General features: G+C 45.4%; 1 protein-coding gene across 1 annotated transcript; it reads left to right on the forward strand.

The window, feature by feature from the left end:
• Positions 1-474: 474 nt before the first annotated feature.
• Positions 475-26,667, forward strand: Cyp27a1 (cytochrome P450 family 27 subfamily A member 1). Its single transcript, XM_021157133.3, has 9 exons — positions 475-1,171; positions 20,680-20,870; positions 24,040-24,239; positions 24,329-24,526; positions 24,639-24,811; positions 25,456-25,622; positions 25,792-25,873; positions 25,954-26,166; positions 26,318-26,667. The coding sequence occupies exons 1-9, from the start codon at positions 917-919 to the stop codon at positions 26,432-26,434; spliced, it is 1,596 nt and encodes a 531-aa protein (XP_021012792.1). The 5' UTR covers positions 475-916; the 3' UTR covers positions 26,435-26,667.
• Positions 26,668-27,337: the final 670 nt, after the last annotated feature.

Here is a 27,337-nt window from a genome sequence, read left to right on the forward strand (position 1 = left end):
TTTTTAAAATTTTGTTGTTGTTGTTGTTAGTTTAGTTTAGTTTTTTTTTGTTGTTGTTGTTTTTTTTTTTTTTTTTTGAGACAGAGTTTGATTATCTACCACTCGCTGACCTGGAACTTGCTATGTAGATCAGGCTGACCTGGGACTCACAGAGTTCACTTACCTCTGCCTCACAAATGCTGAAATTAGAGGCTTGCGCAACCATAACTGGTTCAAAATCCTTAATCCCTGCACTCTGGAGGTTGGGGCAGGAAGGCGGAGAATTGAGCACAGCCTGGCCTACACGTCTTCAAACAAAACAAAACAGGAAAACGAAAGCAAAATCAAATCCCTAAATCTGTTCTCAAAAGCGGAAATGACACTCTTAAAAAAAAATCCCTAATACCGCAATTTGTTTTGTTTTCCTCCTCTCTGGGCCTCACGTGACTGCTGTCCCAGGTCCACAATCAGCTTCAGCCTCTGGGGAACAGCAGCGCGTTCCCGGGCCATCTGGAAAGTGAGGGACACCAGAGGTGGCGCTCTGCAGGTCAAGCAAAGGCAAGCCTAGCTGGGTGGGGCCTGAGGGACTTGGAAGTTGACTGCTGTGCTCCACCTCACAACTGAGAGCCAGCGAAGTTCTTGAGAGTCCGTGGATGAGGAGACTGCTAACTCTAGAGAGCTCCCTAGTTCACCTTGTCCACCTCTGCCTGCCTTTTTAGTAGAGGTCTTGCAGCTGGAGAAGGCGGCGTTTGTGTGTTCGACAGATCCTGATTGGAAGGGGTTATGAAAGGATCTGGCTGGTCCTCTATTGGCCGGCCCCGGGACCACCTCTGCCTTTAAAGTCGCCAGGTCGCAAAGCCCGAGTTCTGTCTGCCTCCTTGCCTGGATAGGGCTCATAGTCTCTGGATCTAAACTCTTGGCTTCTCAGGCACGATACATGGCTGCGTGGAGCCGCACGAGGCTGAGATGGACGCTCCTGGACCCGCGTGTGGTGGGCCGTGGCCTCTGCCCACAAGGGGCCAGAGCCAAGGCCACGATCCCTGCAGCCCTCCAGGCACAGGAGAGTACGGAGGGTCCAGGTCAAGATCGGCCGCGCCTGCGGAGTCCGGCGGAGCTTCCGGGGACCCGAACGCTACAATTTTTATTCCAGCTATTTCTACGAGGCTATGTGCTGCACTTGCCCGACCTCCAGGTAACCATCGGACAGCGGCATCGCCACCTGGGGCTGGGCACTGGGACAGAAAAAGAAGCTGGCTATGGGAGAGAAGAGGTATAAACAGTAAATAGAACTTAGCTCACCACTGTCTGAGGCTCGAGCCATAAACTGAAAGGGTATGCAGGATGCAGAGAGAATCCTTGGAGCTAAAACAGGCGATGGGTGTCATCGATAAAGAGATCACCATCAGTGTGGTGGGCACAAGCTGGGAGAGGAAGACGTTGTGTTGGGAGAGAATGACTCATGCTAATGTATAAAGTGCCCGGTGTTGTGTTGGGGGAACCCTGTTACTTCAGAGATGCCATTCCCCTCCTGCTTCTTCCAAAGGAGTTAACTTTGGAAGCTACTTTGCAATCTGTAGGACACATTTGTCCACAGAAGAAAACAAAAAAAGATTGCTTCTCAGGGAAAGAAAACACATTAGGAAGCAGGCAAAGGAATTTCTGATGTAATTGCACCTTGACCCTGCCAGACAGAGAGGAGGGTGAAGATGGGGGCAGAGAAAGAGAAATCCAGCAGCCAGGAAAGTTTGTCTGTGCTGCTATCCCTGTCAGACTCAGGAGGTACTGAGAGATGATTTTAAAAAAAAACAAACCAAACCAAACCATTCCCTGGGACTGGAGAGAGGGCTCCATGGTTAGGAGGACATCTCTCTTTTCCAGAGGACCTGAGTCAGTCAGCACCCTTGTCAGTCAGTTTACAACCACCCAGGGGAATCTGATGTCTCTGCCCTTCCAGGACCATGCACTCATGAGCACATACATACACACATGTGCATAATTAAAAAGAATACAAATTGTAAGCAAGCAAACAAGCAAGCAAGCAAGCAAGCAGGAAGCCTGGCATGGTGGCGCAACAAATACCTTTAATCCCAGAAATCAGGAGGGAGAGGCATTAGAATCTGTATAAATTACAGGCTAGCCAGTGCTACATAGTGAGAACAGAAGGGAGGGGGGAGGGAGGAAGGGAGGAAGAGAGGAAGAGAAGGAGAGAGGGAGAGAGACAGACAGAGATAGAAAGACACACACAAAGAGAGAGGGAATATGAACTATTTCCTGCAGACCTGATAATCTCTAGGCCAAGAAACAAAGGAGTTGAAAGGTCCTCTAAGTTCTCTAGCTTGATTTCAATCTCTAGAAATTGAGAGGCCTGGGGAATACCTGATGCCTAGGGTCTAGGGACTGAAGCTTCCTCAGGGGGATTTGCTCAAGATGTAATTCTAGATGGCTTTGGAGAATGGGGAAGCAAACCCATGAATATATAGGGTTTTGGCTGTTTGCTAAGACAATGTTTTCCTATATAGCCTAGGTTGGCTTTAACTCTTTCCTCCTGCCTCAGCCTCCTGAGTGCTGGGATACTGTATATATAGACCATCATGGCCCAGAGGTAGATTTTTTAAAAATGATTTATTTTATTTCTATGTGTGTGTGTTTGAGTGTTCGTGTCTGTTTGTATGAAGAGACCAGAGGAGGATCTGTGAGAACTGGAGTTACAGGTAGTTCATGGGTACCAGGAACCAGACTCAGGTCCCATGTAGAGCATCAAGAAAACTTGCCTGCTGCTCCATCCACACAGCCCTGTGAATGGCCTTTTAAACAGGTACAGATGGCGGCAGTGTTAGGACTCTAAACATCTTGATCGTATGAATCTGAGCGGCCCATGAGGAATACATTAATCCTCACTTCCTGTGCTTGGGGCTGCTGTGAGTTAGGAGAGTGTGGCACTTCCATAAAACAGGGCAACAACATCACTGCGGAAGACCATGTGTTTAACTTGCTCTGTATCGTTAGCATTGGCTTGTCGTTTAAACAGTCTTAAATGCTGAGGTGGAGAACTATAGTTGAGTCTCCTTTGGTCATGATCTGCTCCTGAATCTTAGGCTGTTTGTTTTAACCGTAACACAGCGCTGAAGAGCGACTACGTTGTAAAGAAAAGGTTTATTTTGTTCACGATTTTGGAAATGGAAACTCCAAATGGGTGGCTCCATTTAGCTAGCTTCTGATTCAGGTCTTGTTACTGTATGTATTGTGGCGAGTGGCATCACATGACACGAGCTTGCCTGTGACAAGGAAGAGAGAGGTCATGTGGTCAGAGCAGTAGTGAGACTATGGGAAAAGACTGTACATTGGCTGGCTGTCCTGGAACTCACTCTGTAGACCAGGCTGGCACAACTGGTCTTGAACTCAGAGATCCACCTACTTCTGACTCGGGGCGTGCTGTATTAAAGGCATGTGCCAGCAAGCCCAGTAAGGCTTGCTTTATTTTATTTTATTTTTTTAAATAACAACCTGTTTTGTGGGAATTAATCTACTCTTTGGAGCCCAGGATGATTATAACCCAACCCCAAACTCTTTTAGGCCCCATCTCTTAGAGGTCCCAGAACCTTTCCGTACTGTTACATTGTGGATCAAGCTTTCAATACCCACACACCTTTGAGGAAGGCAGACCATACCTGAGCCATGGCATCCCACCGGACACCCCAGTTTCATGTTCTTCTCACAAGGGGAAATGCATTCAACTGTGCCAATAGTTCTCAAAGTCTTCTTTGAGCACCAAGTCAAAAGTCTAGAGTGATTGAACCCTCAAGATGACTCCTGTCTGCGCTTAGCCTGTAAAGTGAAAAACTTACCTGTATCCACACATGATGGGGGGGAGTGGGCCAGGAGAGAGAGGTCACAGAGACCTATAAAACTGAAACCCATCTGTGTGGACATGTCCTAAAACCCTAAGTCCTGCATCTTGTGCACACTGGGTTGGAGATGGCATCTCATTGCCTGCTGTGCTTCTCTAGTACCTGTTACCCTACCTTTCTGGGGTATCAGTTATGGCTCCCTTAAACCTTTAAATGAAGACTCTGTGGCAAACTCCTGTCTACCTAGGTGGCAGCTTCTTCTTCTTCTTCTTCTTCTTCTTCTTCTTCTTCTTCTTCTTCTTCTTCTTCATTACAATTTTTTTTACATTTAATGTGTGAGTGTATATGTGTGTGTACATGTGTACACATATGTATGATCATGACATGACACATGTTGAGAAAACAACTTATGACTTTTTCCTATCATGTGAGTGCCAGGGATCCAACACGGGTCATAAGGTGTTGAAGCAAGCACACCCTAACCAGCTGGGCCAGGTTGTCAGAAGGCTCCCTCCTCTCCTTCCCCCTCCCCCTCCTTCTTTTCCTCCTTCCTCTAATGCTCTGAATCATTGTGGTCCCATAGCCACTGGGTTCTGTGTGCACTGGACATAAGCTACACTCACTCTGTTAGGATTTTCAGTTTACCCTCTCATGCACCAGCGGCACCAGCTATACAGGAGCCCATTTAAGCAGTGTTTGGGAAAGCATGAGCTGAGACATAGGTGCCTCTGGACAGCAGCCTCTAGGCCTACCTGGCAACCATTCTACTTCAGAACATCTGGACCCGAGGAGAGTAGGCAACCTTTGTTATTGCTTTCAGCCTTTTAGAGAAAACTTCTCTATGTAAGAAAAAGTTACTTTGGAGATAAAATGTTACACAAAAGGGGAGTTACAGAAGCATGTCAATAGTAAAGTCAAATCAATGTTTCATTCTATAAACTCATTAGAAGTTCAAAGCAACAGTTTCACATGGCCTTGCTTCATCATAGTGTACACCTGTGGCCTCATCTTTGGACTTGACCTAGAATGAATGTTTTTCCTTGGATATAAATTTGTCCCAAACCTCTTTCTCTTCTTAGTGCAATTTATGAAAGTTTATTGTATTCCTTATTATGCAGCATTTACTTCCTAATCCACGAGGAGATGCACGTTCTAGTCTTGGTTCTAACTTTATTACATTTTTCTGGCAAAACAACTAAAACCATCTCTTTAAACTTTATTCATAAAATTATTTGCATCAAATCAGGAATTCTATAAAGCCACTAACTCCGAAACAGTTCATGAAAGTTCATCTTTATGCTGATCTGCAGGAAGTTTTCCAAATAGGGTGGGCTATTGCCTAGGAAGTAATCACACCAGACTATAACAGTGAGGTCCTCGCTCTTACCCTCTATGCTCTTGCCTTTCTCTTGCCTCTTGCCCCTTACTCCCAATTCCCTTTGCCCCTCTCTCCACGTGGCCATGGCCGGTCCCCATTTCTCTACTCTCTCCCTCTCTCTGCCATTCTCTGGCTCTACTATCCTCTTTTTTTTTTTTTTAAAGATTTATTTATTATATGTAAGTACACTGTAGCTGTCTTCAGACACTCCAGAAGAGGGCGCCAGATCTCGTTACGGATGGTTGTGAGCCACCATGTGGTTGCTGGGAGTTGAACTCTGGACCTTCGGAAGAGCAGCCGGGTGTTCTTACCCACTGAGCCATCTCACCAGCCCTCTCTACTATCCTCTTAACTCCCCTCCTCATGCCCTGAATAAACTCTCTTCTATACTAAAAACAAAACAAAACAAAACAAAACAAACAACACCCCCCCCAAAAAAAACCCCCACAGAACGAACAAACAAACAAACAAAAACAGTGAGGACCTCTGGTGTCCACTCACACCAAGTCAAATCAATGAGGAGTGTGGCAATGACAAACATGAGAAAGCACATGAGTAGCAAGAAGCAGTCCTGGGACAAAGTCTCTGGGGCTGTACCTCTTCAGAGCGCACCCATTGTAGCTAAGCAAGATAGTGGCCTATCTCTAGGGAGTTCACTTGCCTACTTCAATTCTTCCCCCATGGTGTTCACAAGTTTTCTTTGTGTAGCCTTGGATGTCCTAGAACTAGATCTGTAGACCAAGCTGGCCTTGAATTTACAGAGATCCATCTGCCTCTGCCTCTATCTCTCAAGTACTGGGACTAAAGGCGTGTGCCACCACCACCTGGCATAGCGCCTCTGTTCTTGAGTGCTAGTCTCAGTAAGCGCCACTTCAGCTGCAGCTGCCCCTTGTCATATTTCTGTTTGCTCTTTACATTTAACTTCCATTTCCACATTTTCATTGTCCCTGCAAGTACACACCCTTTAAGAAGTGCAGGGGAATGAAACCTGGCCCTTCTGCAGGCCGGGCAAACACCGCACTACTGAGAGACATCCCAGGCCCTTTACACTCCTCTTCTTTTATGTATGTGTGGAATTGAGACGGTCTCATTAGGTATACCAGGCTTTCTGCTACCGCGTCTGCCTCTTGTATGGTAGGATTATGTATATCATTATACTCAACAGCTCTGTTCTCTTAATGATAAATCCTGCCTTTAGGTCATCACATTGATCCCAAATCTTACTGCATGTGGTTTGTATATTGTTTCGAGGTTTCTTTCGAATGTTCTAAGTTATCACCCTTAAATTCAGCCTTCTATAAACCTTGGGCATGAATGCAATTCAGCTAAATTCTTTGCTGCTTTAGAACAAGGTGACCCTGCTCACCTCCTTTGACCTTTTACCTATGTAGCACCCACCTGAGAAGCTGAAGATGTCAGCATGCTCTAAGCCCTGGGTTCTAGCCACAACACTGCAAAAGAGAAATAAGTAAAAACACCCCAGGGCTGGGAAGACAGTTTAGTGGGTAAGAATGCTTCCTGAACAAGCATGGGATCTGAGTTCTAATCCCAGACACTTGTGTAAAAGAGAGGAGAAAAAGAAAGAAGCTGAGTGCGGGTGCTTTAATCTGTTACTCCAGAGCCGGCTTGGGGCAGAGAGAGGTGAGTCTGAGGCTCTCTGTGGCCAGCCAGCATAGCTGAAATGGGAAAGCCAAGGTTCAGTGAGGAGCCCTGTCTCGGGGAAATAAGGTAGAGGGTGAGAGAGCTAGGCATCCTATGTCGTCCTCTGGCTGCTGTGAATGAACACACACACACACACACACACACACACACACACACATGGATGTGCATATATACCACATACATGCAAAATAAAATTGGAAGCATCTTTGTCTTTTGTAGTTCTGAGCTATAGCCCCTAGGCCTGCATTTTTCTTTCTATTAAAAATAATACCAAGCATCCTGGGAGGAAAATACAATGTGAAAATGTGTTAGATTTACATATAATTTTTTTAAAAATATTTATTTAATTATTTTATGGGTGTGTGGGTGCTGAAACCTGAACTCCAGTCTTCCTAACGTGTAGTAAGTGCTCCCAACCACTGAACTAGATCTCCAGTGCCCGATTTCTATGTAAGTTTCTATTAAATTAAAACTTTTTGAGTTTTTATTTTATTTTATGTGTATGAGTGTTTTCCTGACTGTATATCAGTATATCATTGTGCCTCCATTGTCTAAAGGAGCCAGAAGTTGGCACCTGATCCCTTGGATGCTGGGGAACTGGGAATTGAACCCAGGCCCTCTGGAAGAGCAGCCAGTGCTCTTAACTACTAAGCTTGTGAACCTGGGCTTGGTTGAGTTCCTGCCATGCCAAACCCAGCCAGCGGCACTGTGATCCATGAAGACGTTCCTGTGGGAAAGGGAACTAAATCATATGCAAACCAAGCACCGCTGTAATTCTAACGGTCAGAGGCTGTGGCAGGGACAGCGTGAGCTCAGGAGTCCAGCAGCAGCCTGAGATACATGAGGTCCAGTCTCACAAGAGAGAGGGCTGGAGGCAGGAGTAGAGGTATGTGTTGGTAATCTCAGTTCTTCAGCCATCAGCAAGCGGGAGGATTTTGAGTTCAAAGCCTGCCTTGGTTACATAGAGAGTCAGTCTGAGGCCAGGCCAACCAGGCTACAAATATCCTGTGTGGAAAACGAAACAATGCTGTGAATTATTTAGCGCCTCTGGTTACTTGGAGATGTGGATTCTGCTGGTGTGAGGGGCTGGCGGTTACCTTCTGGTAGCACTCTGACAGCACTTGAGGCAGGCTGTCTCATCTGCACTCCCCTGCCTGGGATCCAGAATGAGCCATTTTTCTGACACTTGCCAACCAGATTAGGCGAAGGAGCGACCTGTGCCTTAGGTCACTCTGTTTTTGTTTGTCAGCTCTCAAAGCCGGGCTTGTTGGCATGGCAAGATCTTACTTGGCATTCGTGAGTTTACCTTAGTTGTCAGGGCTATTGGCTGGTTTGAGTGTTTTATGCTTTGCTGTGTCCGTCACCAAACCAAACAGGGCCCTAACTAGAAGAGGTCAAACTGCAGCTGTGCTTTTTTGGGGGGTGGGGGTGGGGGGAGTTGAAAGACTTTTTCTTCTCTCTGTCCTTCCCTTCCACCCCCCCTCCTCTGTATAGGCAGCAGGCCCCTGAGCCCCACACATGCTAAGTCCACATTCTACCACTGAGCTGCACCCTTAGCCCAGGAACAACTTCATTGGGATAATCACATACTTACTATGCCGCTCAGTCACTTAACACTGTTTTGTTTTTTTTTTTTTTGTCTTTTTGAGACAGGGTTTCTCTGTATAGCCCTGGCTGTCCTGGAACTCACTTTGTAGAGCAGGCTGGCCTCGAACTCAGAAATCCGCCTGCCTCTGCCTCCTGAGTGCTGGGATTAAAGGCATGTGCCACCACGCCCGGCTAATTTTTTTTTTTTTTAGTAGACTTATTGACTCATGTAGTTATCACCCTGAGAGAAACAAGATTCTATTTAGTAGGCACACATTGTTTCTTCACTGGGAATCAGATTTATGCCTTCCAGGCATCATAATTTAACAACCTCCAAGACCTGCCTTCAGCTTTCCACTCTGAATATATAAGCTAGCTTCTGTGAATCTCTGGAATTAATTACTCAAAAAAAAAATCCCCTTTAACTGACAAGGACAGGTGTGTGAAATTCATACATATAAGTCAGCCAAGGCCTGACAGATTCAGTCAGTAAAAACACAAAGAGATACTTTTATGTTTATTTAGTTACTTAGTATAAAAAAGAACAAAACAGTAAAATAATAGGTAAACAAATAAATACAACAGTAAAAAAATAAATAATTAAACCCACAAAGAGATATTTTTAGGTTTAGATAGTTTGTTACTTAGTATAAACAAGAATAAGCCCAAGATCCTGACCTCCCAACACCCAAACACGGAGCAACTCTGAGTTCAGTGTGTGGTACAGGCTAAGCTCCAGTCTAAAAAGCCCTTTCCAGGGCCTTTTATTCTTTACCTGCTATCTTTCTTTCCTCCTCTTCCCCCTTCTTTTTATTTTGTTTTGTTTTGTTTGAGACAGGGTTTCTCTGTGTTGCCCTGGCTATCTTGGAACTTATTCTGTAGTCCAGGCTGGCTTCGAACTCAGAGATCCACCTGCCTCAGCCTCATGGGTGCTAGGATTAAAGGTGTGTGTCACCACACCTGCTTGTTGCAGAATATTTGATAACACTGTGAACCCCAAGATTGTGTTTTTTACTGGAAAAAAACTATTTCTACTTGTGGGTTAGCTCAGCCCTAGCACACTTTAATCCAAGAGGTTTTTTGTTTATTGAAAACAGGATTAAATAAACTCAACCGTAGGTCAAGAGTTGGAGCAAGAAAGCAGTTGACAGGAAGTAAACTCTGCAACTTTCTCCCCACTTCCACCCCCTAGCAAGTGACAGGAAATTGGGAGGAGGGATAGAGAGACATACAGGAAATAGAAGGGAGGGACTTTCCATTTGAGGGGTTTTTGAGGTGATGTGGAGGATAGCTGGCTTTTGGGACATGGGCTGAGGAGGAGGTCAACTGAATGCCTTTTCTACCTCACTGACCTAGCAGGCTTTCAGCTCAACATCTGGCTCCCTCATCTTTATTGGTTTATTGAATGTTTGAGATTTTTGTTAAAAACATCTTTCTAAGATGGATAGGGCAGAAAGTCTCAGGCCACCTCCGAATCCAATGAAATAACACCAATCAAAAAGTTTCTGCATGGTAGCTCCAGCCAGGCTTCTGATTCTGTCCTGTTCCAGGAGGTTCACAGAGTTCCTAAAAATTCAGAGTCTGAGGTTCAAGGTCTTGTTGGCATAGATATTTACATAGCTGACAGGTTGGGCGGGGGTGTCATTCTTTAATAATTTTCCCAGGACGTTTAAATCAGAATGGTTAAAAAAGTTCAGAAACAGGTCACTCTCCTCAGATAATGTAATTCCTTTTACTAATAAGGGCTTGTACCATATCTACTGTTTGCCTTAAGTAACATCTGACTACATTATATACAGCCATGGCCTTGCAAAGGTTGGTTAGGCCTGCTTAGAGAACAGGTTGGGCCCAGCATTTTGCCCTTACGTGGCTTCCAACTTCCAGGAAAGCTGTGTCACTTGTAACAAGGGCCAAGAGACAAGCAATGCCCACCTTTAACCCCAGCACTCAGGAATTACAGGCAGGCAGATCTCTATGCTTGATGCCAGCCTGATCCAGGACAGCCAGGGCTACATGTCTCCAACAACAAACAAGCTGAGACAAAAATATCAAAGAGGTCAACAAGCAGGGTGAGATCAAAGAGACCAAACCAGAAAATCGATCTTGTGCTACTGTCTTTCATGGAGGCTGAGCCTTTCCCAAGTCTTGCTGTTGAGAAGTTTCTATGAGCTCCAGAATTCAGATTCTTCACTGGCCACTTGTCAAGCTGGAAATTGGGGGTAGTGGCCCAGAGTGGATACAGTATGGACAGGAACTGAAAGAGGGATCATGGTCTCTTCCCTGGCTCCCGACCTCCCCAGGTCTGGCTCGCTCCCAGCACTCTCTGCAACAGAGTTGTTGCTCTCTTACCACAGTTCAACCTTCCGTCTCCATGGTAGTTACATCTCCTCTTTCTTTATCTCTTTACTTGTCTGCACGTGTCCCACGTGTGTCTCAAAGCGGCTCAATGGCCTCTTCCCTGTCTACCTTCCACCATCTTCAAACACCTCCTGCCCCCCTGCCATATGAACCACACGAGGGCCATCTTAGTGTGGACCTCATCATCATTGCCTGCCATGGTTGCCATGGTTGCCAAGGACCAGCAAGTTAGAGCTAGCCATTCACTTCCTCATCTCTGCTCTTTACAAATTCTCAGAGTTTCGGTTCCCAGCGTGTAGGCGTGGCATGAAAAGGAGCTAGTTGTTCCCTGAGACTGTCCCTGGGACTCCTTGGGCTTGTGCACTATAGCTTGGACTCTGTGGCCCAGGATGAACCGACTGTTCCTGTACCCTGAGCAGTTGTGTATCCAGTAGACTATGTTCTGATCAAGTTATTCATTCCTCTTGTGTTAACTCCCAGAAGATTTCTTCCATAAATAAGTAGCATGGGACTTGCATAGCTGTGATAATGTTAGAACATAATGTTCATCCTAGAAGGGTCTGGGACTTCTCATCACATCATCCTGTGGCTAGACACCAGCTCATGATGCTAGGAATCAGCAAAGATTGGATAAGGTACATTGTTGTATGTTTTCCCTAGGACTGTTGCCATAGACTTGCCCACTAAACACTGGACCTCCCCCCGCCCCTTTTCCGGGGAGGGTGTTTTGAGACAGGGTTTCTCTGTGTAGCCCTGGCTGTCCTGGAACCCACTCTGTAAACCAGGCTGGCTTTGAACTCACAGAGATCAGCCTACCTCTGTCTCCCAAGTGCACCACTGTGGCTAGACACCAGACTCCCAAGTGCATCACAGTGTACTTCTGCCTGCCTTCTCTCTCTTGTTTGCTATAGAGCCCAAGCTAGCCTCCAACTCCTAGTCTTCCTGCCTTAGCCTCCCAAGTGCTGGGATTACAGATGTGAGCAACAACGTTTGGTGGGTAACTATCCCTCAAATGGAGCATTCTGGGCAATGATGTCAAGCAAGTTTCAGGTCCACAACTAAAGAGCCCACAACTGTCACGTGTATGTCTTTTTGACAGTTAACTCCCACCTGAGGAGTGGAGAGAGTCCCTGACACTGGTGGCATCTGTGGTTGCTGGATATTCTTTTCTTAGAACAGTGCCTGTACTAGTTTTCTAATCAACACGTGGTTTTCCTTTCCCCCAGCTTTTGTTGTTGTTTTGAGATAGGGGTTCTCTGTTGTAACCCTGGCTGTCTTAGAACTTGCTCTGTAGACCAAGCTGTCCTCAAATTCAGAGATCTGCCTGACCCTGCCTCCCAAGTACTGGGATCAAAGGGGTGCGCCACCAAGCCTGACTAGCCTGGTCTACTTAGTAAGACCTTGTCTACGAACTGACAGACAAAGAAAACACTGCAATCGACTCAATTTTCTAGCATAGGGCGTTAAGGAGTTTATCACAGGCGTTACTGACTGTTGATAGCTCCTAGGAGAGTCAGCTTTCTTTAACGATGTGGTCTCTGGTGGGTCTATACTACACACCAGTGGACAGCCTCACAGCAAAGGTATATGGGCAACGATAATTGGACTTGATGGGCTATTTTTTTATTTATTATTTTATGTATATAGGTATTTTGCCTGTGTGCATGAATGTACACCAGATGCATGCAGTACCCTCAGGGGCCAGAAGAGGGTGGCAGATTGGCACTTACAGACGTGGTGAGCCACCTCGTGGGTTCTGGGAATCAAACATGACTTTTCTGGAAAAGCTGCCAGTGCTCTTAACTGCTGAATTCTCTCTCCAGCCCTTCCAATTGATTATTAAAACAAACAAACAATCCGCCTGCCTCTGCAGCCTGGTTTACAAAGTGAGTTCCAGGACAGCCAGGGCTATACAGAGAAACCCTGTCTTGAAAAACAAACAAACAAACAAACAAACAAACAAAAACAAAAAGCAAACAAAAAACCACATAAAGTTGGGTAGTGAAGGAAAAGGGGTTGATCTGGGACAGAGGTGTGAGGGAGAAGCGGGGGATGAATATGGTCAAAGTACATTGCATAAAATTCTTTTTTTTAAAAAATTTATTTATTTATTAAGTACACAGTGTTCTGCCTGCATTTATGCCTGCAAGCCGGAGAGGGCATTAGTCCTCATTACAGATGGTTGTGAGTCACCACGTGGTTGCTGGAATTGAACTCATGACCTCTGGAAGAGCAGAAGACAGTGCTCTTAACCTCTGAGCCATCTCTCCAGCCCAAAAATTCTTTTTTTTTTTTTGTTTTTTGTTTTTTGTTTTTTTTTGAGACAGGGTTTCTATGTATAGCCCTGGCTATCCTGGAACTCACTTTGTAGACCAGGCTGGCCTCGAACTCAGAAATCCACCTGCCTCTGCCTCCCAAGGGCTGGGATTAAAGGCGTGCGCCACCACTGCCTGGATCCAAAATTCTTTTTTCAAAGATTTATTTACTTTTATTTTATGTGTATGAGTGCTTTGCTTACATGTATATTTGTGCACCATATGTATACCTGGTACCTGCAGATAATTAAATTAATTAATTAATTAATTAATTAAAGTAATTTTTTAAACTTCTGGAGACTGGAATGTGGCTCGATCGGTAGAGTGCTTGCCTGATACTCATGAAGCACTACTGGCCCTAGTCCCCACCACTGCACAAACCAGGCGAGGTGGCACACACCTGCCCCAGAATTTAGGAGGTAGATTCTACATAGCATATTCCAAGCCAGCCAGGGCTATCTAATGAGAAGTAGGAGGAGGAAGAAGAGGAAGAGGATGAGAAAGAAGAGGAGAAGGAAGAGGAGAGGGAGCAGCAGCAGCAGCAACAGCAGCAGCAGCAGCAGCAGCAGCAGCAGCAGCAGCAGCAGCAGCAAGAGTGGAGGCTGTACCTAGCCTACCAGGCCCTATGTGGCCTAGGCTGTGTGGCAGCCTCCCAGAACAAGCAAGCAGGTTTTCTTTTCTTCTTTTTCTGTATAGAATTTGAAAAAAACCAACAATCTTCTCATCCTTTCCCTTCTCTCCCCATCTCAATTCTTTTCATCCTCACCCTCCCTGTCACTCCCCTCCCCCCTTGGCTAAAAAATGGCCTCTCTCCTCTCCCCTCTCCCCTCTTCCCTCTCCCCTCCCCCTTCTGCCCCTCTCTTTCTCAGACAGGGTCTCACTGTGTAGCCCTGGGCTAACTTGAAACTTGCTATGTAGCCAAGGCTGGCTTCAAACTCCCAGAAATTCACTAGCCTCTGCCTCAAGTGCTGAGAATAAAGGTGTGTGCCACCATGTTCAGCCTGAAGAGTGTCTTAAGTAGAAACAAGTAAAAGGTATCTGAGCTGTGAATATAGCCAGCCAACCCAGGGAGTGTGCACTCATGCAGCCTACATGCGTGAATCTCTGGGCTCACTCGTACCCCTTGTCATCCCAAAATTTAGACAGAATTACTCTTTTCCTCAGTTTTTCGAATAGAAATTATATATGGTGATTAGAATGGTAGAGTTTTTTTACTTTTCCCAGGAAGATACCAGCACCCAAGTGTTCCGTATGTTGCCAAATCTTGGAAAAACATGGATCCAAACACATGGTCTTTTCTTAAATTCAAGCCAAAAATACCTGAATTTCTATCACCTTTTTCAGCTTTTTAACTTAGAAATTATTCTGATGTTTGCTACCTGTTGCCAACTGTAATGTAGACTTAAGGCCTTAATGCGTGTGAGCAGCTGACTTATAAGTGTTTAGGTAATTGAAGGAAGCTGTTACATCAAGACTCTTTATGACAAGTGAGGACGTGAGAGGTTTCCTTGCTGACGACTAGCCCTAAAGCTAACTTGCCACACATGATGCAATGAACAGTGTTAAGCTTTCGTTTGCATATGTATTCTTAGGCCACACATAGACTTCTGTGATCTAAAATAACCAACAGGAGAAAGTTGTGAGTCTCCCATGCACTGCATGCTGACAGCTTGGGAGGTGTGTTCTCATTAAGCCAAGAGTATCAGTCTTGTTTATCACAGAGTTACAGAAGAGATCATCTTGTTCCAGGCTGGAGCTATAGTTTAATGACTTTGGGTCAAGCTCCGACACGTAAGTCCTAGCAGAGATAAACATAACCTTCCGGCTGGGACACCCAGGCACGGAAACATGTGAAGAAGACACTTTCATTTTTAGTGCACCAAGCAATTTACGCCAACTCCTTTACTGAAAATTTATTCCTCATGTGAGCACAAGGCATTTGGTTTAATTCAACAGTTTTAGTTTATATGATCTTTCCTCTATAAACTAATCTGAAAATAATTCATTAAAGAGTTTATTATGCATATAGACACACCATTTAATATGTATATGAAAGTAACACATCAACATACATACATAAGATTTTTTGTTTTTAACGTTGAGACAGAGTAATACAGCAATATAAATGTGCAAGTTCATGAAAAGACTTATTTTCTTGGGACAGGCTCTGAGCTGGTCTCAGATTTGCAATCCTCCTGCCTTAGCCTCTGAAATGCTGGGATTACAGGTATCACTGACCATCATATTTACATCGACTCAATGTGTGGGTGAAGCAGTTCTAAAGGGGTGGGGAGAGGGTGAGTCATACCACACATGACCGTTTGTTCTGACTGTCCTTTTATCATATGTTTTAAAGATTTGCCCAAGGTATGGCTTGCATCAGGACTGAACAACACCCCATTGTTCGCATGCAGCTGGGTTATCTTTTCATTTAGTGGTGGTTGTCTGGGCTGGCGCACCATTTGCTGTTCTGTCTCTGCAGACATTGTGGACAACTCTGTGTAGACACGTTTTTCCCTTTCTTGTGTACATAGGACTGGAATTGCTGGATCACATGTCCTTCTGTGTCAAACTTTTCCATAGCGAGTCCTTATTTGCACACTATACTAGCAGTCTATGAGCGTTCCAGTTTCTCCTTTGTCAATGCTTATTTCCTGTTTAGGTTTAGTTTGCTTGAAGTTTACAAGCAATCCTAATGAGCATGTCATGATATGTTATTGTAACGTTGATTTGATGTGTGTGTGTGTGTGTGTGTGTGTGTATAGGGAGCATGGTGCACATGCAGAAGTCAGACAACAGACATAATAATTTTGCTGGTGTGAATTTTTTTCCAATAATTCATTTATTTTTTTATTAACTTTACAACTGATCACAGTTCCCCTCCTTCCTTTCCGTCCAGTCCCACCCTTATAATTCCCTTCCCCCACTACCTCCTCTGAGGGGAAGGGGAAGCCCCCTTGGGTACCAGCCTACCCTGGGTCATAGTGTCTAGTCCCAGCAGGACTAAACACATCCTTTCCCACCAGGCAGTCCAGGTAGGGGAAGGGGATCTGATGGCAGGCAACAGAGTCAGAGACAGCCTCAGCTCCAATTGTTATGGAGCCACATGAAGACCAAGCAGGGCTGGAGAGATGGCTCAGCAGTTAAGAGCACTGACTGCTTCTCCGGAGGTCCTGAGTTCAAATCCCAGCAACCACATGGTGGCTCACAACCATCTGTAATGAGATCTGATGACCTTTTCTGGTGTGTCTGAAGACAGCTACAGGGTACTTACATATACTAAGTAAATAAATCTTAAAAATAAAATAATAAAAATAAAAAAAGACCGCCAGGTGGTGGTGGCGCATGCCTTTAATCCCAGCACTTGGGAGGCAGAGGTAGGCGGATTTCTGAGTTCGAGGTCAGCCTGGTCTACAAAGTGAGTTCCAGGACAGCCAGGGCTATACAGAGAAACCTTGCCTCGAAAAACCAAAAAAAAAAAAAAAAAAAAAAAAAAAAAAAAAAAGACCACTCAGCACATCTGGTACAGATGTGTAGGAGGCCTAGGTCAGCCCATGCACACTCTTTGGCTGTGGTTCAGGCTCTGTGAGCCCCCATGGGCCCAGGTTAGTTGACTCTGTGGGTCTTCTTGTGGTGTCCTTGATCCCTCCCACTCCCTTAATCCTATCCTGGACTCTTCCACAAGACTCCCCAACTCTGCTTATGCTTGGCTGTGGGTCTCTCCATCTGTTTCCATCTGTTGCTGGATGAACCTCTCAAGAGACAGTTTAAATCAAAATAACAACAACACAAAGACATCTACAAAATAATGAGGAAGTAAATTGGGGGCACATGTAGCTTACTTCTCATCTGTCTGTCTATACACTGGGGTGTGGACTTGTCTTTTCTGCTATGCTTGCTGGTGTCTGCTTGGGCCCAGGATGGGCTGGGAGCTCCACAGGTGAATGTTGTAGAATTCTGCTCCCTACATCTTCGGAGTCCTACCAGGCAAGGACCAGCCCTCTCATCCATCTCAATGACATGTTAGCTCAGCAAAGTGGTTCTCAGGCAACACAGGCCGCACCCACCCTGTACGAGTTCTGGAGCTGGCTGGCTGACTGGCTGGCTGGCTCAGGTTACCTCCTAATGTTCAGCACACAGGGCAGCACACATCTCTCAGCAAGTGTCCCAACGTCTTTCTAAAATAAGTCCTTACATAAGGAGGCCCTTGTTAAGTGCCACCAACTAAACTGACCGAGAGAAGTCTAAAGGGAAAAGAGAGAAATCTTCCAGATACTTCTGCACTGACAACCAGGGAACCTTGGAAGCTCTGGGTTGAAGGGAAGGTACTTGTGCCCAACTCAGTGGCTTTATATCTGGTCTTTTTTTTTCCCTTCAAAATGTTCATTATTTTCATGTTAAATGTTCATGTCTTGCCTACACGCATGCATGCTGTGCACCATGTGTGTACCTGGTGCCTGTGGAGGCCGGAAGATGGGGTCAGCTTCCCTGTAAGTAGACAACTGTGAGCCACCACGTAGGTGCTAAGACTCAAATCTGGGTCCTCAGAGGAGATGACTTTCTACTGAGTCATCTTCAGCCCCCTTACCAAGTCCTTTAAAAATGATTGCCCCCCCGCCCAACTTCAAGATTGTGGTATAAAAATTGAAAAATAAGTCAGTATAAAGAAGGAAGTAAATTTATCTACAAAGTGGTACTTATCAGCATAGAAGGTCACCACCATTCACACTCTAATAAAAATGTAACATGAATAGTTTTTTTTTTTGTTATGTGGCCCAGGCTGGTCTTGAACCTGTAATCTTCCTGACTCTACTTCCCAAGTGCTAGGATTACAGGTCTTAAGTATACTAGGCAAGAGCTCCCCCATTTGTTTAGTTACATCTCCATCTCCAGACCTTTAAGCCCCCCCCCCTTTTTAAATTGGAAACTTTAAGAGAAGAAAAACAACAACAACAACAACAACAACAACAACAAAACCAAACCAAAACAAACAAAACAAAAACTCATTCACAGGCAAATGGATACAACTAGGGCTCACTTAAAATTGTAGGAGCGCTTGCATGAGCGCAGGGGTTCAACAGAGCTCACCAAGATAGTTCCTTTCAATAGGCAGCTTGCTCCAGGGATCCTCTTTGTCCACCTTCCAAGGCCAGAACTACAGATGGGTGCCATGTCTACCTGGTGCGTATGTAGTTTGCAGGGATCCAAACTCGGGTCCATTTGCCGGGCTTTCTCACCCTAAGCCATTTTACCAGCTCTACCCTGCTTTCTTTTTGTTTTTTTTTGTTTTTTTTTTTGTTTTTTTCGAGACAGGGTTTCTCTGTATAGTCCTGGCTGTCCTGGAACTCACTTTGTAGACCAGGCTGGCCTCGAACTCAGAAATCCGCCTGCCTCTGCCTCCCGAGTGCTGGGATTAAAGGCGTGCGCCACCACGCCCGGCTCTACCCTGCTTTCTTAGGCAGGAGGTGTTATGCTTTTTGGTTGACTTTCTACTTTGTGTATCTTTCTGTGTTATTACAGGAAGGGCCACTTCATGCTTTTTTAGTTGCTATTGTATTCTGTTCTGTGGATATCCTTTACTTTGTTTATAAACTTGTAGTGAATAAATACATTATACTGAAAAACTTATAACTATACTATAATTTTTACACAATTATACAGTAATCACATATCTAAAATTGTTTAAAAATAGCCCATTGTAATTGTTAATGTGCTTGGTATTTTGCTCAGTAAATGACACGATGAATAAATATATATCAATATAAATATATTGATCAGTATATAAATATCAATGGTTATTCTCCAAATGGGATTGAGCCATTTGAGTCAGGCCTGTGCAGTTTGACTTCTCTGGGGGAAGCAGAAGTATTTACTGTGGTTGAATCAACTCTTCAGGGTCCTACCACCTCACCCTGGCCATGTCCCTGGGAGGTGGAAGTGTGAAACAAATGGATCTGGAATGGCCAGCCTTGACCACTGTTAGCTCAGGATGGATTCTGGGCAATGGATTGGGGTCAATTATGTTGTAGTGATTCTAAGAACCCATTTTAAGTTTGGACCAGTAAGATTGACATTTTCTGGGCTCTATATAGATCAGGAATTCCCTTCTGTAACCTTGGAGATGAGTCTCTTCTCTGTAACTCTCCTGTTTGTTTCACAGACACCCTCCAGTCAAATTTCTGTACCAGAGCTGACTTTCTTTCCCAATTGTTGCTGAGTTTCTTCAGCAACAACTGGGAACGAGGAAGGGACTGGAAAACCATGGGATTTTATTTTCTTTCACGATGTGGGTGTAACTTTTCTCTCATCTTCAGCAACTATCAATACATTGTAGCAGCCAGGGTCTTGCTCAAGGTTAGCAGGCTCTGTATCACAGAATGGCTTTAGCTCTTAGCAATGCTAATTTCTCACCAGATGCTAGAATAAGACTGTCATCTAGAAAGTGCTTTAGATAGTCTACGATATAGCCAGGTGTGGTGGCTGGCACATGCCTTAATCACAGCACTTTGGATCTCTGTGAGTTCAAAGCCAGCCTAATCTATAGAGTGAGTTTTGGGACAGATAGGGCTCTATTACACAGAGAAACCCCGTCTTCTCCCCTCAACCCCCACTTCCAGTCTCAGATGTGTCTGTACAGGGTCCAAGCAGGGTGCTGTGATTTCTTTCTAGGTACTTTCTCTGCCTTTGAAAAGACTTAGAAGGTACATAATACACACACATCACTTTGTTGTTGTTTTTAAAAAACAAACAAACAAACAAACAAACAAGCAAACAAAACACAGGCTACTTTGTATTTGACCTTGCATTTCCAGTCTCAACTTATTCTTTTCTTAGAATTTCTTCCCCCCCCCCTAGAATTCCTAATTGTGTTTTTTTCCCCTTTTCTCTTTGTAATTATAAGACATTTGTCTTTAACTCAATGAGGCTGAAAGATGCAGTAGGCTTATCTCTTTATCTTTAACATTTTTCCATCTGTCTAAGATTTAAAATGTTTTTATTACATTTATTTATTTATTTATTCGTGTGTGTGTGTGTAGGTCAGAGGACATCTCACAGGAATTGGTTTTCTCTTACCATGTGGGTTCAGGTCATGGCTTGACAGCAAGCACCTCACCCACTTTGCTATCTCACTGACCCCATTTATTTTATTTTTTTATTATTGTCTAAGTTGGTATGCAAAGTGACGGGTTTTATTATGGCCTTTTCATACATAATATGTCATTATACATTTTTGCTAAAGGGCTCAGACCCCTTAAAACTAATATCTGCATCCAATCTGTACCAGCTCACAACCCCAGCTTCCCATATATCCATACTCCTCCCCAGGCCTCAGGTCCTCCCACCCCTTACTCGTAATATTGGTCCCAGTAGTCTCGCTTGTTGTAAGGCCACTTGTTTTGTCTCTGTCTACAGAACCGCTGGCCACCACTGTACCTTTTATACTGCCCACCAGTTCTGGTGTGGCTGTCAGACCCTCTCCCACCCCATCTTTCCTTCCAGAAATGTCATCTCAACTGGACCCCAGTTATTTCACTTTGGTTAACACCCACAGGTGCTGAACAAGACCAAGTATGGTCCAATGTGGACAACTTCCATTGGGAATTACACCAATGTGAATCTGGCTAGTGCCCCACTCTTGGAGCAAGTGATGAGACAGGAGGGCAAGTACCCAATAAGAGACTACATGGAGCAGTGGAAGGAGCACCGAGACCGCAAGGGCCTCACCTATGGGATCTTCATCACGTGAGCTGGGGCTTAAAGGGATGGGAGCACGGTCACAAAGGACTGGGTGAAAAGAGAGGAGGTGCAGGCAGCCACTCAAATGCAATTCAGAGCAGAACCTCCTTAGGCCTACTACTTGTCTAGAAAACATCGAGGCTGGCTGAAACCCAGGAACAGCCACCGCCTCTTCTTCTACCAATACATTGTGTCATTTTGGACAAGTAATTGATTTCCTTTTTCTCACTTTTTTTTTATTTGCATGTGTTTCAGATCTGTAATATAGGGTGTCGGGACTAAAATAACTACAAGGCCTTTTCAGATTGGTTTGTGGTACCAGGGATAAAACCTGAGGCCCCTACACCTGCTAGGCACTCAACCACTCAACCACTGAACTACAAACCCAGCCCCCCTTACGATTTTTTTTTTAAGTTTTGGAGCAGGGTCTCTATCATTAAATTGTCCTGAGTCCCTTGAGATTACAGGCCTGGATCACGAGGCCTGGCTTCTGACCTGTTTTGCTCCACTGTGGTTAGAAATATGTCAAGTTGTTGAGAAAGTGTCATTATCACTCAGTTGGGAGGGCTCCATTTGATTTCATCAAATACGTCTTTGTGTACTATATTGCACACAGTCACTGGCTGCAAGGTTCCTGGGTGCCCTCCACATACACATAGATAGATACAGATGTGAGTTGTGCCTAGAAAGGGTTAGAGTATTCTGCGATGTCATTTGAAGGATGGATTGTTATTTACTTATGAGCTCGCGGAAGTAGGTGGTGGAATTATTGGTGATAAACAATTCCCAGTGCCACAGGCTGTAACTGGCTACGTTCAGATATCTCTTAGCTGTGACAGTAGAACTCCAAACGCAGTAAGAGGCTTTTCCCATCATGCTTTAGAACAGCTGCCACATTGATTATAACTCTGTGTTTTGACAATGCCAGACACCTAGCTTGTCTCTGTACAGCTGTGATTTCATTTTGTCCTTGAGTAGACAGTATTACTGTCCTCAGTTTGCAGCTGGAGAAACTGCTGTAAAAACCAAGGGAGGTTTTACATCCGTGTCAGAACTGACACACGTAGCTGATGATGAAGTAGATTTCCCTCATTCTCAACTCAGGGATAAATAGTATAGCCTTGATCCTGTGGAAAGAAAATGATCTGGTCATAGATTCACTGTAGCTGTCTCTGATATTCATAGATTCAGTCGCTTAGGTTTCCTTTTTTGTTCCTTGTTTCCTTCACAGGTGGATAGTTTCATAACAAAGATAATAATTCTTAGGACCTTTGTTCCCAATTCTGAAACTAGAGAATGCTGTTTAAGACTTCTTTAACCTTCCTGATCCTGTGGGCGAGAGGGAGGCCACCTGGATCTGCATTGACAACTCAGCTGAACTCAATGTGGGACCCTTCGGGGGTGGGGTGGGGGCAGTTAGTTATATCTCTCACTCTGAAGTCAATTTTCTATGTGTGTCACTGGTATGCATTTAAATGATACTTTGTATGAGGTGTGGTAACACATGCCTCCATTCCCAGTACTCGGGAAGTGGAGGCAGGAGGATTGTGAATTCAAGGGCAGCCTGGGCTACCTAAGACCCTTTCTCAAACAAACAAACGAACAAACACCAAATCAATCAATCAATCAATAAAAGCCATTTTGCAAAGATAAACTACTTGTTTTTTTCTGCCTTGTTTTAAGCCGTCTTTAGAATCTTATTTTACACAGCAGCAACCTCCCACCCCTCTACCCCCGGGGATAGTTTCTGACTAGGCTGTCATTAATGGTCTGCATGTCTGGCTCCTTGGAAAAGCATTTAACAACCCGATGGGTCTACTCCGATTGTCATTTCTCTTCACCAAAACTGTTAGTTTACCTTTGTAACAGCATTCCTCAGAACAAACAAAATTCCTTGGGGGAAGGGTTGGAGCTTGTTTCAAATTTTAAAGTTTCTTTTCTTTAGTATTTTTTTCCTTAAGATTCAACAATGCTGTTATGTATATGGGCGTTTTGTCTTCACGTCCCTCATGTTCCTGCAGTGCTTATAGAGGCTGGGGGGTCCCCAGAAACTGGAGCTACAAATGGTTGTGAGCCACCATGTGGGTGCTGGGAACTGACTCTCTGAAGGAGTAGCCAGTGCACTTAACCTCTGAGCCATCTCTTCAGCCCCCCTGCCCTCCTTTTTTGGCTCTTTTTAAAATTTAATTGTTTAAAAATTTTTGATAGTAATATTGGGGGCTTTTTTTTTGCTTGTTTGTTTATTTGCTTGTTTGTTTGGAGACAGGATCTCATGTAGTCCAAGCTAGTTTTAAACTCAGTATTCAGCCAAGACTGACCTTGATTTTCCTGCCTCAGCCTCCCGAGTGCTGGGATTACAACAAGTAAGTACCACTACACCTGACTAATTGACATCATTATAAAATACAGTTTCAGTAAGGAATGGCTAAGTGTCCCCTCAGTCCTTCTTTAAGCCATCAATGCTGTTAACTGAGGCTCCTTCTCACTTTACACAGAAGTGTATAAACACATCTAGCTGTGGGCATTTCCTCTCTGCCTCATAGCACTGGGCTTTTGCATAGCACATAGCATCTGCATTTGTTGCTCTGCAGCTAGCTTTAAGAAGATGGATTTGATCTAGCTTGCTTAGTGAACAGTCCAGGCTTGGGAGTTTGCTGAGTGTAGGACTGTCCTTAAACATGACCTTGGAGCATGTCCCCTACATTTTTTTTTTTTTTTCTGAGACAGGGTTTCTCTGTGTAGCCCTGGCTGTCCTGGAACTCACTCTGTAGACCAGGCTGGCCTCGAACTCAGAGGTCTGCCTGCCTCTGCCTCCTAAGTGCTGGGATTAGAGGTGTGCACCACCACTGCCTAGCCTTAATTCCTTTTTGAATCCACTCACCACAGAAAAGGTCTTGTGAAGTTTAGGCAGCAATCAAAAACACTTTGTAATAAAGGGTTCTCTCAAACTCCTTATCCTACTGCTTCCATCTTTCAAATGCTGGGATTCACAGGTGTATGCAGCCATGCTTGGCAGTTTTATCATTCTCAGGTCATCAATGATACTTGGTGATTGCCTAATTCTGTACTTCAGGAGTCTGAGATTCCTTTCCCTCTCTGGGGACCTTGTGGGTGGATGGGAAGTGCCAATTAATTGAACCCCATGCTTACTTGTGACGTTCTTGGTGTTCCCCAGACAAGGAGAGCAATGGTACCATCTGCGTCAGGCTTTGAAACAGAGGCTGCTGAAGCCTGACGAGGCCGCACTCTACACGGATGCCTTAAACGAGGTTATCAGTGACTTTATCACTCGGCTGGACCAGGTGCGGGCAGAGAGTGCATCAGGGGAACAGGTGCCAGACATGGCTCATCTTCTCTACCACCTTTCCTTGGAAGGTAGCCTTGCCGGGAGATCGAGGGTGAGGGTGGGGGTGGGGTCTCGGTCCTCTGGCTCCGCCTGCTCTGACAGCCTCTACACTTCCCAGCCATCACCTATATCCTGTTTGAGAAAAGGATTGGCTGCCTGAAACCCTCCATTCCCGAGGACACTGCAGCCTTCATCAGATCTGTTGCGATCATGTTTCAAAACTCAGTCTATATCACTTTCCTTCCCAAATGGACACGTCCGCTGCTGCCCTTTTGGAAGCGATACCTGAATGGCTGGGATAACATTTTCTCCTTTGGTGAGGTGTCTTCATCTGGGGCCAGGGAAGGAGGCTGGCCTCTCCCCTGACGACCTTCACAGTTCCTACTCGTAGGGCGGTTTAAACACACTCTCCTCTGTTTTCCATGCAGGGAAGAAGCTGATTGATGAAAAAGTCCAGGAGCTAAAAGCCCAGCTACAGGAAACTGGGCCAGATGGAGTCCGGGTATCTGGCTACCTGCACTTCCTGCTGACCAATGAATTGCTCAGTCCTCAGGAGACCATGGGCAGCTTTCCTGAGCTGCTTTTGGCTGGGGTGGACACGGTACATCAGCAAGGCACTGAAAGGGGGAGCAGCATTTGGGATGTAAACCAACCAACAAACAAAAGGAAGCCTGACAAGGAGACCGGGGGCTGCCTGATTTTATCTTGTCCTGTTCCCCCAAGACCTTCCCCTTCCTCTTTACCCCCTGATCCTGACCTGGCTTCTTCTGTATCACCATGGTTGTTTGCCCAGCCGAGGCAAACAGAACTGAGCCTTTTGTTAGGAGGGTTCCATCAGCCCTGGGGCTCTCTCAGTCTATGTGTCTCTGTCTCTCTGACAGTGGAGAGATTCCTCCCACAGGATTCCAATTCCCTTGCTGCAGTTTAGGTAGAGAACTGAAAACTCGTTCGCAAACTCCTATTGTACCCAGGGGACGTGCTTCCAGCATTTCTGTGGCACACTCCTTTTTATTGTCCCCCTCTATGGCTGAAATGCAGTCTTTCTCCATATTGGCCCTTACTCCACCTCTGGGTTCATGTTTACTATAGAGGTCCCCGGGAACCCTGGTTTCTATGTTCTGTCATCCCAGTGGCTTTCTTGTACCTTGTATTCACATCCTCTCACAGACCAGACCAGCACACAGCTAGCCTCTTCCCGTGAAATTTCCACCTTACTTCATTTTCATCTCCCATTTTATTTCCTAGACATCCAACACACTGACATGGGCCCTGTACCACCTTTCAAAGAGCCCAGAGATCCAGGAGGCCTTACACAAGGAAGTGACTGGTGTGGTGCCCTCCGGGAAGGTGCCCCAACACAAGGACTTTGCCCACATGCCTCTGCTAAAAGCTGTGATTAAGGAGACCCTGCGGTAGGATATGATCCCATGTGCATAGGAATGGAAAGTGGGGACTGCCAGAGGCTGGAGGTTAGGGACGAGAGTGGTATGGGAAGAAAGTCTAGCACCAGAAAGTTAAGGATGAGCGAGACTCCCCTTCGCCCAACCTGGAAGCAGAGCGTAGACTTTCTTTTCCCTGCAGCCTGTACCCTGTGGTTCCCACAAACTCCCGGATCATCACAGAAAAGGAAACTGAAATTAATGGCTTTCTCTTCCCCAAGAATGTGAGTGAGCTAAGAGTACCGTGTGCCCAGGAACGCCTGCAACCTTGACTGACAGTCACACTGCCATTCTCCCTCCCTAGACACAGTTTGTGTTATGCCACTACGTGGTGTCCCGGGATCCCAGTGTCTTTCCTGAGCCCAACAGCTTCCAGCCTCACCGTTGGTTGAGGAAGAAAGAGGCTGATAACCCTGGGATCCTACACCCATTCGGCTCTGTGCCTTTCGGCTATGGGGTTCGGTCCTGCCTGGGTCGCAGGATTGCAGAACTGGAGATGCAACTGATGCTGTCAAGGGTGAGCAGGGGATGTGCGGAGGGCTGTGTGGGTCAGGTAAGATGGAGGGCTTTGGGGAGAGGAGAGACAGGAAGGTACGGGGTAGATGCCTACGAAGGGAATAGGAATTGGAGATCAAGAGTCCAGTGGCCCTGCCCTCTCTCCCTGACAGCTGATACAGAAGTATAAGATGGTCCTGGCCCCTGGGATGGGAGAAGTAAAGACTATGTACCGCATCGTCCTGGTTCCCAGCAAGAAGGTGAGGCTGCATTTTCTGCAGAGACAGTAGTACCGAGCTGGGCTCCTGCCTCCATGGAGCTCGTCCAGAAGCCCTGGCACAGAAGTTCTTGGCCAGTCTCTTGTCACATGTCACGATGCCAGATTCAACAGGGGAACTCTGTGCCCTTCCTATAGACCCCATATGTCTGGCACAATCTTTACTGAGAAGCACCCACTTAAGACAGCAGAGCACCTTATAATAACGGTCCTTGGATATGATTTAAAATAAAATTTAAAATTCAAGTTTTGGGGGGATCTTTGTTGTTCTACTCAGTCATCCAGCATCTGACCCTCTTTTTGTGAGGAATATCTTTTCCCACCTTAGAATCATAATGGGTGACCCTGCTGAACCCACTTCTTGAAGCCTGAGAGAGCCCCGTGCCTCCCTAGACCTCAATGTCAGATCCATTATGGACACCCAAAAAGGGCACTGTGACAGTCCCATTACAGCTGTAGATGGTAAAAGTTACCCACTAGGCACCACAATGGGTCCCTATAGCCCTAGCTACCCTGGAGGCTGAAGCAAGAGAGCTGGTTGAGTCCAGGAACAACAGAGTGTGATGTACCTGGGAATTGGGGGGCCAATGGTCAGTGTTCACAGTCTATAGTTCAGGTGGTAAAGGCATGGCCATTAGTGTGAAGATTCCCCTCCCTCAGAATTAAAGTGGAACTACCCAGCTGACCATGGAGGTACATGACTTGAATTTCACACCAATTGGGAGACAGAAGCAGGTGGATCTCTGTGAGTTTGATGCCAGCTTGGCCTGCATAGTGAGTTGTAAGCCAGTCAGGGTTATATAGTGAAATGCTCTTTTAAAAGAAATTTTTGAAGGAGGAGGAAAAGGAAGAGGAGGAGGAGGAAGAGGAAAAGAAAGAAAAGCAAGCAAGCTGGGAGGTGGCTCAGTGGTTTGTA

Source organism: Mus caroli, unplaced genomic scaffold, assembly GCF_978045245.1.
Source record: "Mus caroli unplaced genomic scaffold, Mus_caroli_1 scaffold_1, whole genome shotgun sequence".
Lineage (NCBI taxonomy): Eukaryota > Metazoa > Chordata > Mammalia > Rodentia > Muridae > Mus > Mus caroli.

Bases quoted from the DNA above. Each gene is read 5' to 3' on its own strand.
- Cyp27a1 (XM_021157133.3), top strand. From the start codon at position 917: ATGGCTGCGTGGAGCCGCACGAGGCTGAGATGGACGCTCCTGGACCCG. The intron at 20,871-24,039 runs GTGAGCTGGGGC...GGTGTTCCCCAG, and splicing joins ACCTATGGGATCTTCATCAC to ACAAGGAGAGCAATGGTACC. The intron at 24,527-24,638 runs GTGAGGTGTCTT...TTTTCCATGCAG, and splicing joins GGATAACATTTTCTCCTTTG to GGAAGAAGCTGATTGATGAA.